At 48.5% G+C, this 13,512-nt stretch overlaps 1 protein-coding gene across 3 annotated transcripts; it reads right to left on the minus strand.

Moving 5' to 3' along the window:
• Window positions 1-445: 445 nt before the first annotated feature.
• DUSP26 (dual specificity phosphatase 26) lies at window positions 446-13,168 on the minus strand. 3 transcript variants are annotated; one of them, XM_035139856.2, is made up of 5 exons: window positions 12,877-13,168; window positions 6,599-6,651; window positions 4,932-5,208; window positions 3,685-3,899; window positions 446-1,070 (listed from the first exon to the last, which is right to left on the minus strand). In XM_035139856.2, the coding sequence occupies exons 3-5, from the start codon at window positions 5,108-5,110 to the stop codon at window positions 871-873; spliced, it is 594 nt and encodes a 197-aa protein (XP_034995747.1). In that variant the 5' UTR covers window positions 5,111-5,208; window positions 6,599-6,651; window positions 12,877-13,168; the 3' UTR covers window positions 446-870. The 3 variants fall into 3 exon arrangements, with proteins under 3 accessions (XP_034995747.1, XP_034995748.1, XP_034995746.1); XM_035139857.2 differs by lacking the exon at window positions 6,599-6,651 and having other exon boundaries at window positions 4,932-5,203; XM_035139855.2 differs by lacking the exon at window positions 6,599-6,651 and having other exon boundaries at window positions 12,877-13,166.
• Window positions 13,169-13,512: the final 344 nt, after the last annotated feature.

A 13,512-nucleotide genomic window follows, 5' to 3' on the forward strand; every position in this document is an offset into this window, starting at 1 on the left:
AGAGCTGTGAAACATAGCTGTCAAGTTCTCCCCTTTTTAAAGGGAAATTCCCTTATGCTGAATAGGCTTCTTCGCAAGAAAAGGGAAAACTTGACAGCTATGCTGTGAAATCAATACATTTTACAAATCTGTGGTCCAGGGCATTAGATTTTGGGTAACTTGATGGGAGCTGATTTTGGCTCCCATTCAAAAGACGCAGCAGCAGCACCTGTGACTGGAAAGCACCTGGGGGCTTGATAGAGAGGGTGATGAATTGGGGTGCAGCTGGGTTACGCTAGTGAAAGGCCCTTCTAAGTTCCTGGGACCCTTGGGCAGTTGCTGATCTGGGACTACTCCTCACCCCACCCCAGACAGCAGCAGCATGGCTCTCTAGCAGTAACCAACCCTATTCTTCCCTTGTCCCATAACTGCCCATCACTGTTGGGTTGAAAAATTCTCTGGTGCATTTAGTCTCTGCAGGACTTTATTCTCACAGCTAAAATACATTAGGGAACTACCCAAGCATTTTAACAAAGGCTAAAAGCAAATACGGGGAGCAACAGGCCACACCACACAGGACTCCGAGGGGATTTAGGCAGCTGAAGGCTCCCCTGGTCTGAGGTTCAGACTTGATATCAAGAAGAGCCCCATTTTATGGCTTCCCAAAGGAGGGAGAAATGGAGAGGGGGGGTTGGGGAACTCTCTGCCTCTTGGAAACCTCTTGGAAACCTCTGGCTGACACCTGAAGCTAACTTTAGGAATTAGAGGCCTTGTAGGCCTTGGGTTTCTGCAGGGCAGGAACTGTGGAAGTTCAGGGATACCAGAACCCCAATTATGACCTGGAAATGCCTCAGGATTGGCTCCAACATTGTTTCCCTCCGGCCCTTCCACTCATGGCCTCTGCTTCAACCTGAGGGAGTTGTCCAGGGCAGCCAACTGACGTAGGAAACCCCGGTTGGGGATGATGCCTCGGTGGTCCTTGACGGTCTTTATGGCCTCCACCAAGGTCAAGTGATGGTAAATCATGAGGTAGGCGAGGACCAAAGTGGCTGATCTGCTCACCCCCACGGCACAGTGAACCAGGATCCTTCCTGCAGGAAGAAAGGGGAGATATAGATGTGTTAGATATAGGTATACAAAGTAAGTGTTGACAGGGTTGCCATCAGGGTTGGACTTGGGGGCAGAGGTCCAGGGCCCTACTCAGCAGAAGGAGCAGGAGGCTCCCTGCCTTCCAAACACAGTAGGGATGACTAAACACATTCAGAATAAACTGAAGTAATGCAGGTTGCAATCTGAAGAGCTCCCAACCGCATTAAAACCATTATCTATCTGAGAGTAGCTAAAGTGCACCATTGAATATCAAATGGCAGCTGAGGCATTTATGGCCCGTAAGGTTAGAGAGGGTGTGTACCTCAGCAAAGATGCCACCAATTTAAACAACCCTAGAAAGATTCCCTCCCCCAGCACAACCTTATCTTTCCATCCTCATTTGGTTCAGGACACAGGAGTGAGGGACCTCAAGAACGGGAGCCACATGTAGCCTTCCAGGCGTTACTATCTGGCCCTCAGGACTCTCCTCATGTCCTATTTTTCACTTCCCTTGAGTGTTTTCACTTGGTCAGAATGTATCCTTGAACTCTGATCATGCCTCTAGCATCCCTGGATGGAGAATAAAGAGAGAGGTGTGTGTGTGTGTGTGTGTGTGTGTGTGTGTGTGTGTGTGTGTAGAAAGTAGTTTATCACACAAAGGTAAAATTTGCATGGTTGCTCCACCTACTTTTGCAGCTGGCCCCACCCACCATTGGCAGATGGCCCCTGGAAAGTTTCCCAGGAGGAATTGTAGCCGTTTGCCTGAAAAAGGTCCCCAATTCCCGCAGGACAATGGCCATACTGTGTGGATCAAGTGGAAAACTGCTTGGGCCCATGTGTTCTAGACACAGGGCAAGGAGAAGTGTGGACAAGCCCTCTATTTTACTGGTACATCTTTTCCTTGCTGTACACTGCCCTGGAATCCATCAGGGTGATGGGCAGTTTAGACACATCAAAAACAAATATATGATGCACCAGCGGTGTAGCAGAACTGCAGCCAGGCACGACGAAGATGCCTGCCATCTTCCTTGTGTGCCGCAGCCTCTCTCCACCCCCGGGTCAGGCTTGACCCGGGGGTGGAGCTGTGGCTGGCGGCATTGAGCCGTTGCATGAGGAAGCTGTCTCTGCATCTCCCTCGCGTGCTGGAGCCAAGCTCCAATGAGGGAGCCTGTTGTGGGGGCAGCTGGTCAAACTCCCTGAAAAATATGTCTCCTCTACGCTATGCAGGGGCAGACATAAATCCTGCAATGATCAGCAGGGTTTATTTTCAGGTAAGTGCGCACTGACTCACAGACTTTTTACTTTTGTGTTCAGCTTTTCCTCCAAGGTGCTCAAGGCAGCACACAGTCCTCCCTTTCTACTTGCTCCTCACAGCAAGCCTGCGAAGTAGAGCAAACTCTACTTCACATGCAGCTGCTGGGTGACCTTGGGCTAGTCACACTTCTCTGAAGTCTCTCAGCCTCACTCACCTCACAGAGTGTTTGTTGTGCCGGAGGAAGGGAAAGGAGAATGTTAGCCGCGTTGAGACTCCTTAGGGTAGTGATGAAACGGGATATCAAATCCAAACTCTTCTTCTTCTTCTTCAAACAGAAAGGTAATGACTGGCCCAAGATCACCCAGTGATCTTGGCTTCTCCCCCAAGATTCTTGGGAACTGAGTTTTTAGGGGAACCCGATTCCACGAACAGAGCTGCAATTTCAAGCACCTGCAACAAACTACAGTTCTCAGGATTCTTGGGTGGGGCGGGGGGAAGCCATGCGCTTTAAATATATGCTATGAATATGGTCTGGGTGTAACAGTCAATCTCTCTTTCACCATGGGAAAGAATCTCTCTTTGTGTGTGTGTGTGTGTGTGTGTGTGTGTGTGTGTGTGTAATTTTTATTAAATTTTCTGTTTTACAATTTAAAATATTCATTTAAACAACCTAAAAATGTCAATGACTTCCCTTCTTCTCTTTCCATGGTTCCTTTTTTCATATCATAATAAATCCCTGCATATTTTTCATAAGCTAAACCATTCAGTACTCCATTATTACATCCATCAAAACTTGTTTACACTTGTTTACATTTATCTTAATGCTGCCAACGTTTTCAAGTGTACATAATTTCCCCCCATATATTCAATAAACATTTTCCAAGCTTCTTTAAACGTATGTTCTTCTTGTTCTCTTATTCTATATGTTGGGTCTGCAAGCTGCACATAGTCCATCAGTTTAAGTTGCCAATCTTCTTTAGATGGGACCTCACTCGCTTTCCATTTTTGGACTAATGAAACACGGGCCGCAGTAGTGGCATACATAAATAACCTTTTTTGACACATGGGAATTTCCGTCTGAATTATCCCCAACAAAAAGGACTCTGTTTTTTTGGGGGGGGAAAGTACTTTTAAAGAATTTTTCCAATTCATTATGAATTATTTCCCAATACTCTTCTACCCTTTTACAGGTCCACCACATATGTGGAAGAATCTCAGCATACCAATCCCATGACAGTGTGCTCACAGGCACCAGTCCTACTTCCATCCAGATTGTTGTCCCCCCAACGTGAAACTCTCACCAATGCTATTCAGTTCTGCAAAAAGTTGGGCCATCAAGCCACCTCCCGCCAGGGGCTCACCTCCAGTCCTGCTCAGCGCCTTATGGATGAAGTCAGCGGCGGGATCAAAGTAGGGGCTCATGTCGAAAGAGGGCGAGTCGTGGGCCTCGATGCCCAGGTAGCAGATGCCAGTGCCTTCATAGTAATCAGCCCCTCCCCTCCACTTGCTGTGCGAGGCATTGAGGATGTGGGTGATGTTCAGGCGTGCCAGCTCCCGGCGGTTGGCAGCTATATCTCTACATGGGGGGGAAGAAGATGGAGCAGGGAGGCTTGCTAAGCAACCCTCTCAGTGCAACTGGCTGGTGTGCATCTAAAGGAGTAAGGATGCTCATGCAGGCTTTTAAACAGAAAACTCAAATGGATACAGAAAAGGGGTGGAACGAACCTTAGGATGGGAAACATGAGAAACAGAGAGAAATGGAGATTTGTCCCTCTGTAGGTGTCAGGATGCTGTCAGCATCTCCTGGCTAGTTGCCCAGGAAAGTATAAAGACGAGGAAAAGTTTCTTACCATCCTTTTTTATTTCAATATTACAGAGAGAAGCTATAGAAGACATCTGAAGGCAGTCCTGTTTAGGGAAGTTTTTAATGTTTGAAGTTCTATTCTGTTTTTAATGTTCTGTTGAAAGCTGCCCAGAGTGGCTGGGGAAACCCAGCCAGATGGGCAGGGTGGAAATAAGTTATTATTACTGTATTATTATTATTATTATTATTATTATTATTATTATTATTATTATTATTATTATTCATTATTATTATTATTATTAAACCCAGCCTCTTGGATAATGGCATTGTCCCAAGTGAATCTCCACCCCCCGTCTCTCCCACTTCCTCATTTGACACTTCTACGGGTACTGCTACATGCTTTCTGCCTGGAGCTCTTTGCTCTCCTACTTTTAAGGCTCACCAGGTTATGCCAGATCGGGGGTCTGGAATGCTTTCTAAAGACACCGTGCCAGCCAGCTGCCATTCCGGTCCTGCCTCCTCCTTTCCCATTATTTCTCAACATTCCCCCTCATCTGCCTCTGAGCTGTGACCTCCCTCAAACCCCTGTTGTAAATCTATACTGTCTTCCTCTTCCTCCTCCCTGGAGGGTTCAGGATGGGGAGGCAATCTCCACCATTCCTCCTCTGCCCAGTCCCTGACAGCAGGCAATGTCATGCATACCCTCCAGTTCCTTAGCAGCTGCAGATCACAAGACCTCCTCCCCACCACTGCCCCCACCCCACAGTGACAGGGTCTGATCCCAACATCTGGGCCAGTACGTACTGATCTCCTAGGTAGAGTCCTGGCCACACTTCGTCAGCATGGTTGCAGGCTGTCTTCCCTGTGTAGAGCAGCCTCTCCAGTTCAAAGATGCTGAGGACGGGGTGGCTGACGGTGTCATCGTGAATCCGCCGGCTGGGAGCCCTGGATCCGTTCCGGGAGAACCGGGACAAGAAGGACATTGGTGCCGCCAAGCCCCCCCTTGCATCCCGGGCCTCTTGAGGGGGCTGGGGCGGGGCAGTGTTTCTGCTGCGACCACCACCCACGGTCGGTTTCTAAGCTGAAAGAGAAGCATAGGGGGTATTAGCAGCACCACATCCAGCCTGTGGATTGTCTGCACTCGGTGTCTCTCCTTCCCGATCCTGTTAAAAATGGAAAAAGCTAAAGCAAGGAGTCTTTGATGGGGCAAGAACACCGAGTTACAGTGCTTTGATGGGGCAAGAGCACCGAGTTACACGACCAGCCTCCGCCTTTTCCCTGGCACCCTCCAGAACTTGGCACCCTGGTGCCCCGTGCCACTTGCCTCTATGGGCAAGACACCCCTGTGCCAGTGACTCACTCCTGTGAGCAGTCTGGCCACAACATTCCTGTCTGGCTTCCAGAATGGCATGGGCTTCATAAGCATTCTCTGACATATTTTACAAGGCCTTTTGCAAAAGAAAAGAAAGAAAGGCAGAATAAAATAGGGATGGGAATAGGAAAATAGGTCTGTGGTAAAGAGGGAACTTGGATAACATCTTGTTTTGGATGATCTCGAAAGGACAAATTGGGCTTGGCAGCTGTGTTGACCTTGAAACACTACTAGTTTGTGGGCTCAACAGCCTGAGCTCCAGGAACCCGGTGAGTTTGGCATTTATTAACTCTGTCTGCTTGCTCCTGCCTGGCTTTTTCTGTTTCAGTGCCAGGCATTGAAAGCAGCAACACAGCTGCTTAAAACTGCCATGGTTTTCCCCAAAGAACCCTGGGAGTTGTAGTTTGGTAAGGGACTTTGGTTGGGAATTGTTAGGAGACCCTTGTACCTCTCACAGAACCACAATTGTCTGAGTGGTTTAACAATCAATCCTACATCCCCGTAAACTCTGGGAATTGTAGCTCTGTGAAGGGAATAGTAGTCTCCTAGCGCTCAGCACCCTTAACAAACTACAGTTCCCAGGATTCTTTGGGGGAAGCTGTTTAAAGTGGTATGATCCTGCTTTAAATGTGTAGTGCATATGGGGCCTGACTCTACATTGGATTGCTCGTGTACTTGGGCAATTTGAAACCTGCTTTCTTGTTCAAATAGACAAGCGAAGAAACCCAGCTGCCACTTTAGTGTTCATTAATGGGCATTCAATCATTTTACACGACTTTTAAGAAATTCACATGTGCAGAGGAGGAAAAAACGCCGGTTGGCGTTTCCCTCAGCTTTTGAGCTGGCATCTCCTGACCAGTTGGGATTGGGATGAGCTCAGCTGCTGCCTTCCTTCAAAACGATGTTTGTCCAGCACAGCTCTGCCAGATCAGAGGCTGGCTGCCAAGGCTAGAATAGTAATGAGGGAGGCTGGCAGGTGCCAGGAGCTTTGTAGAGAGACAGCCAGGAGCTGGAGGAGAAGAAAAACAAAAATCAAGATATCTCCACCCTGGCACTGACCCCGTTACAAGACAAGGGAAAAGACAAATTATTCACCCACCTCCACACACACTTGGGTCCTCTTGTGGTATTTAGGGGAGCTCTGATTTTCCACTAGGAGGGGAGAGAGAAGGAACCCAAGGAGGAAAAGGCAACCCATTTCTGCTCTATTTAGGGAGGAACTGTCATGCAGTGGAAATAATATGACTTTTGCATACAGAATGTCCTTGTTTTAATTCCCAGCGTCGCCAGCTGAAAGGATCTCTTAGGTCAGTGATGGCGAACTTATGACATGCGTGTCAGACGTGACACGCAAAGCTCTCACTGCTGGCACGCGCCCCATCGGCCCATTCGTGCTGTTGTTGTTGGTTCCCCCCCCCATTTGTTCTCCTGCTCCTCCTACAGCTTGTCTCCGCTAGAGCTTGTCTCCGCTGTTAAAACCAGGATCCTTTGTTGTTGTTGTTGTTGTTGTTGCTGCTGGTAGCCATAGATTGGTTTTTTAACCCATTCTGTGCTGGGTTTTTTTGGCGCTTTGGCGGACTATGTCGGTGCTGCGTGTTAGTTCCAGCGAACGTATTATTCGTCATTTATTTCTGTTCTCTTTCCCCCCCAAAAAGCGCCCCCCCAAAAGCAAAGCAACTTTTGCACACACCCCAGGAAAACCTCCCAAACATTGGTCAGCAGCTCCCCCAAAAAAGCTCAACAACTCTGGGCACTTTGTGATAAATAAGGGGTTTTTGGTTTATTAAATAATTAGTTTTTGGTTTATTAAATACAGTTATATATTACAATTATACATTTTTGTTATTTAAACTATAAATATTACAAAATTATGGTTTTTTTATCTCAAAGTGACACACCACCTGAGTTATGCTCGGTTTTTTTGGCGAATTTTGACACACCAAGTTCAAAAGGTTGCCCATCACTGTCTTAGGTGGATGGGAAGCTCCCCTCCATGCCTGGGACCACAGGGAGCTGCTGCCAGTCAGAGTAGGCAGCAGTGGCCTAGATGGACAAAGAGTTTGATCCGGTCCCCAAGACACCTTCCTACATAACCTGAAGCTCACTTTCCTGGCTCTCAAAACTGCCGAGTTGAATTGCTCTGCTTCTGCACAGTGACACTTGGGGTATAATCTGAGCCGAAACGCACCAGGGCCACAGTTGGGAATCTTTCCCCAATGTCTTAGGGTGCTTTCCAGCTGTGGATAATTTAGCAACACCCAACTGTTGCTGTTTTGCTTTCAGCTAGAAGTGGAACAGCGACTTGTAACATGTCCTGCCAAGTGGGCAGTCTCCCTTTCTCCAGCCCCAAAGCTTTGTGGGTGACGGGGTTTTTCATTAGGACTACTGTGCATTGAAACAGGGCTAAATACACCCTAATCGCTATCCTTTCCCAATGCAATTTAAGGGCCGGGGTGGGGTGGTTAGATATAAAAGCAATGCTGTTTGGAAAAGGGGGGTGGGTTAAAATGCTAGAGTTGCTCTTAGGAGACATGGGTCAAACTGCAGGAAATGGCTAGAGTAATCTACGAAGGCCATAGCTGGTCAGAATACAACGTAATAGTCCACGAACACCTGCAGAAATTGTGCAGCTATTCCATGGAGCTAAAAAAGGGTAGCTTTTCTGAGCTCTGGAAAACAAACAAACAAACAAACAAACAAACAAACAAACAAACAGAAGTTGAACAGGAAAAACATGCATAACCTTGCCCATGATTTCATGCCCATGCCCTGTAAAAAGTGAGTTCACCAAGTGTGACTATTCAATGGCAAATGCCCAGTGAAGATGCAGCTTTAGCATGTATGAAGTTGTCCTAAAGAGCTGGTGCTCCCTGGAGAAGGTGCAGCATTTTGTTCTCTCACCACCGAGTAACCTCAGGCAGACTCCACACAATCTGGACATTAGGGGTCTTTGGCACCTCTCATTTCAGGAACTGTGCCCTGGGGTCACTTCATCGTATGCCTATCCAAATGCTGCTGTTGTATCAATCTGTCTGATTCTCCCTTGCTGAACTTTGGAATATGTTCAGCCTGCCTCTTCACAGCTCTTTTCTGTCAGAATCAGGTTGGGGGAATGCGTAGGTGCCAAACCCATTCTGGGAGGCTGGGAGCATTGCAGCTGCAGCTCTTAGGAAGTTCTTTCGGAATACTGAAAATTGCCCTCTGCTGGGTCAGATTATTTTTCAACCGAGCCCAGTGCTGTCTACTCCATGGGTAGGCAAACTAAGGCCTGGGGGCTGGATCCAGCCCAATTGGCTTCTAAATCCAGCTTGTGGACAGTCCGGGAATCAGTGTGTTTTTACATGAGTGGAATGTGTCGTTTTATTTAAAATTCGTCTCTGGGTTATTTGCAGGGCATAGGAATTCGTTCATCCCCCCCCAAAATATAGTCAGGCCCCCCCACAAGGTCTGAGGGACAGTGGACCAGCCCCCTGCTGAAAAAGTTTGCTGACCCCTGGTACTCTGATAGGCAGCAGCTCTTCAGAATCCCAAGGAGAGGGTCTTTCCCACCCTCTGTTGTCTGATCCTGTGGAGCGATGCCAGCGATTGAACCTGAGGCCCACGGCTAGCCCTCTCATCATAGCTGCCAAGTCTCCCGTTTTTCCTGGGAAATCCCCGTTTTTCCAGCTGTTCCTAGCTGAAAAAACGGATTTTTTTTTGTTTTGCCCCGGTTTATTCTGGCGTGGCGGCCATTTTGGAACTGGGCAAAGCAGCATCAAAAGTCACTTCTGAGCATGCTCCGCCCAGTTCCAAAATGGCGGCAGCGCTACTTCCGGCCTGCTATTTCCGGTCCGGTCCCTTAGTTCTCTGACAGCAACTTGGCAGGTATGCCTCTCATTTAGGCCATTTGAGACACATATTAGGCAGAGGACTTGGAAGAGGAGTACAGTGATGCCCTCTCTAGGCTGCCCACTGCCCATCCACACCTCCTCTGTTGCCCCCATGCCTTACTCTGAGAAAGAGTCACTCCTTAGACTCAGAGCAAGGCATTGTGTGGTGAAGTGGCCTTGGCACCCGTGGCTTTGCTGCTGTGGCAAATGCTCTTTGAACTTCAGAAAGATTCGACACCTTGCCTGTAATGGTGCTGGTTGCTTCCTCACGAGAAAGCAGCTCCAAACCCCGTGCTTGGTTTTTACAGGGTTTTATTATATACATATGTACAAGACAGAGCATCAAAAAGCATGACTGTACTATTCCGCTTCAGAATCCGGAAGCACCTCCTTTCGTGACCTCTTCCAACACAGCCCCCTGGGGACCTTGAACCTCCTCCGTTGGTCCCTCCTCTTTTCAACCCTTCTCTGTTGAGGTGAGGGTGCTGGTGGAGCGCCTCCTCCACTAGAGCTGCTCAGTTGAGGGACCGGCACTGTAGCTCCTGGAGCCACCCCCTCTAGAGTGCTTTGGTCCGCCCTCTGCAGCTCTCCCTCTGGAAACCTCATCTCCTCAACATCCCTAAGGGTCTGCACTTCCTCCTGAGCCCCAGTCCCACCATCCGGAGGAAGCTGCCAAGCGCTAGGCTCTGGGGCTCTGGCAGCGTCCAAGAGCCCTCGCTCCGATCCACCAGACTCTCCGCTGACCCCTGGTGGTCCCCTGACATTGCCCCAGAAAAATAGCCTGTTGCCCCGATACAAGGTCTTAGTTTGAGACTGACCCTATAGACCCTGGGTGAGGCCAGAGGCCAAAGTGGGCAGGGCAGCAGATTTAAAATTGACCGTTGTACAGGAGGCTGATTTCCTCACAATCCCTCTCTATCCCTCAAAGTAAGAGCCATTCCAGAGTTCAAGGACACATTCCAGCCTGGCAAAAGCTCTCAGGTTCTGAAGTTGAGATCGCAAAAAAGGGTTAGTTTTGAGGATCAGGGAGAGATGCTTGGAAGGGCTCATTGGGCCCCTGGGCTTAAGATCCCTCACCCCTGGATGTAGGGTCCTTCTTCTAAGCGAGTCATTGTTGGGTGAGAGAGCCTGTTGACTCACCTGTCCTTGCTGTAGCAGAGGCAAAAGTCGAAGTACAGAGCATGAGGAGGAAGAGGAAAAAGAAAAGCAGACAGTGGTATTTGCTGGGCCATCTCAGGTGGCTACATGTCTTCTTCCAGTACTGCTGGGAATGTCTGATTTCAAAGCATACCGTGTTTCTCATATTATAAGACACGTCTTATATTTATTTTTTCCTCAAAAAAACACACTATGGCTTATTTTCAAGGGATGTCTTATTTTTTCCCTCTTCCTCCTGCCGCGGCCGGCATTGCTGCTGCGCCTATCACTATGTCTTATTTTCAGGGTATGGGTTATATTCCTTGAATGCTTAAAAATCCTGCTATGGCTTATTTTATGGGTATGTCTTAAAATATGAGAAACAGGGTAGGCTCCATCACTCTGTCACATCCGCTTTGGTGCTGACTTGCTTCAAGAGGACAGCTTTCTTTGGAGTCTTTGCTGCTGGGTGTGGTGTTGGGCAAAATGTATGATAATACCAAAAATCTGAACTCGGCGATGCAGAGGATATTGCATCGTGTTCAGAAATGTGTGCACATAGACGCACGCACTTAACAGAATCACCAGAAATGACTGGTAGTTTCTGAATGGCATCAAATTGTTTAGAATATTGCTCTGTACTATCTGAACTTGGCCCAAGCTGTGCCTCCGTATCGGTCTGGGAGTGAAACAGGGATGCCCTCACACCCGGCGGTGGTTTTTCTATCTTCCCCTTGTTTACCAGTTGAAAGCAGAACAGCTTTTATAAAGACTCTGCAGCCTGTGGATTGTGGACAAAATGGGGGGTGGAGGAGGCTGCTTGAGCCCCTGATAGCTTACAGTTCAAGGAGGGGGACTTCAGGTCAGTGAGCTGAGTGCAAACACCATCTCTTCCTTACCCTTCATGAGAAGGTCCAGGAGTAGGAAAAACAACAACCCCCTCCTTCATTGCTACATCAAAATAAAGGATTACATTCGAGGGTGGCAGCCAGTCTGAAACCTGAGTGCCTTAACTCAGCAGGGGAGGCTGTGAAGGGAAATAAAGCTTTTCCAACACATCTTACTGGGCTATAACACAGAGATGGGAAAACCAGATTCCTCCCGATCTGGCTGGACTGCAACTCCCTTCATCCCTGACTGGTGGCCATGCTGTCTGGGGCTGATGGGAGATGGAGTCCGACAACATCTGGGGAGCCACAGGTTCCCCGGCCCTCCTGGAACAGCTCATCTTGGGCCTGTGCCTTTTGCAGCAAGGCAGCTGTGTTTCTAAAGGATCAGTGGCCGATGGCCATTTAGCTTAATGAGAATCAAGCATTGGCTGGGGCAGCCTTCCAGGTTGAAGATCAGATTAGATGCAACAGATCCACTCCTCTCCATGGAGCAGCCCTGTTCAGAATACATGCTTGGGGGGGGGGGGAGGGAGGGAGAGGCTTTTCTTCCTGCACAATGTTGCACACAATGCACTGCTCTTGTAATGCTCCCACTGGAGCACTACAGAGGGGAAAGTAGAGATTGCCTCTGAGTCCTGCCTGTTGTTTTGTCTGCCTTGCTTCCCAGCCTCATAACACAAGCAAAATAAGAAGCCATGTTCCCATGCTGCGCAACTCTCTCCTTGTTATCAATCTTTTTCACAGGGTTTCCTGTGCCCCATGCATCGTGCACGAGAGCCCTTATTTTATCCGTCCTCCCAATGGGAGGCCACAATTGTTCCCACTTTACAGAGGCAGAAAAATGAGACTGAGTTTGAAGAAGATGTCTCTGGCTCAAGTTAAACCTAAAAGCCAGGCAGAGTCCTCAAATCCACCCCCTCAGTCCTTCCAAAATTATCCACCTGCCCACTGGTTCTCAGCCCGGCATTTTTTTTTTGTGCCAAAAAGCAGCCATTTAAAAGCACGGATTTGTTTTGAAAGAAGCCAGCTCCAAGAATGAGTTCTGCGTGGCATCAGTGTTTGGTAAGGAGGCACATTTTCTATGACACCAGGATCTATCTCCTACAACCCATAGATACCCCACCCTTATATGCACATCAGCATGAATCTGGCTCTCGTTTTCTTTCCACCGTACTGTTGGGATGATAAGTTAGTTAGCAGAGAGTAAATATCACAGGGTCATGCAGCCTGAGACCTCCCACTTCAACAACAAGCCTTGATCCTGCCAAAGTTCTGCCACAGTTCCCTGCCACATACATGCATGCAAAGCATCGGATAGCCTGCTTCTTCTAAATGGCAGCTTCTCGGAGAGAGGACAGGCAGAAGCCTCTCCTTGCTGGCACAGCGCAAGGGGGGAAGACCAAGGAAGCCACAGGCTCTGTCCTGCGATGGAAGTGCCACAAAGAGACAACAAGAGAGCCAGCTGGCCCCAGTTACTTTACCTTTGTCAAGGCTCTGATTTTTCTCTGCTGGGAAAGCAGGCTTCTCCGTCTGATCTAGTCGGCCATCTCCTCTGCTCTCCCTCTCCTTGCTGCTGCTACTCCTGCTACTGTCTGACGCTGTTGCTGCTGAAGAAGGGGAAAGGCTGCTGTCTCAACATCTATTTTAAGCCCTGGCATGTCCATGGGCAGATTTGTTTCCTATTAGACAGTGAATGGGTGAGAGAGAGTAGAGTAGCAGCTCAGGAGACAGCCAGCCAGAGAGAGCAGGCACGTGCAAACACACGCCACAGATGCGCCACACGCTTGCTTGCTCGCTTCAGTCTGCACGGCAACACAGGGGCACACCTGTGCTACCACGCGAAAGCCCGGCGCAGACCCTTCGCTGTGATTAATATGTTACTTAATGCAAATGAATGAAGGGGCAGCCAGCTGATAACCCCACAGGGCAAATGCAGCCGGCAAAGCCATTGTTAAGCTAGGTCCTGGCTGCTGTGCCACATTTTTAATCCAATCCAAGCTGGGAGAAAAACATTTCGCTAGAAAGAAAAGGGAAATACATTTTTAAATACCCCCCCCCATTAGTTATGAGAGCTAGTCCTCATTTGCATGTTAGAGACAGAACAAAATCCATACCCC

Source organism: Zootoca vivipara, chromosome 15 (assembly GCF_963506605.1).
Source record: "Zootoca vivipara chromosome 15, rZooViv1.1, whole genome shotgun sequence".
Lineage (NCBI taxonomy): Eukaryota > Metazoa > Chordata > Lepidosauria > Squamata > Lacertidae > Zootoca > Zootoca vivipara.

Excerpts from the sequence above, each read along its gene's own strand:
- DUSP26 (XM_035139857.2), bottom strand. The coding sequence starts at position 5,110 with ATGTCCTTCTTGTCCCGGTTCTCCCGGAACGGATCCAGGGCTCCCAGC. Across the intron at positions 3,900-4,931 it reads GGACTCTACCTAGGAGATCA|AGATATAGCTGCCAACCGCC; the intron begins GTACGTACTGGC and ends CCCCCCATGTAG. Across the intron at positions 1,071-3,684 it reads GGCGCTGAGCAGGACTGGAG|GAAGGATCCTGGTTCACTGT; the intron begins GTGAGCCCCTGG and ends TTCTTCCTGCAG.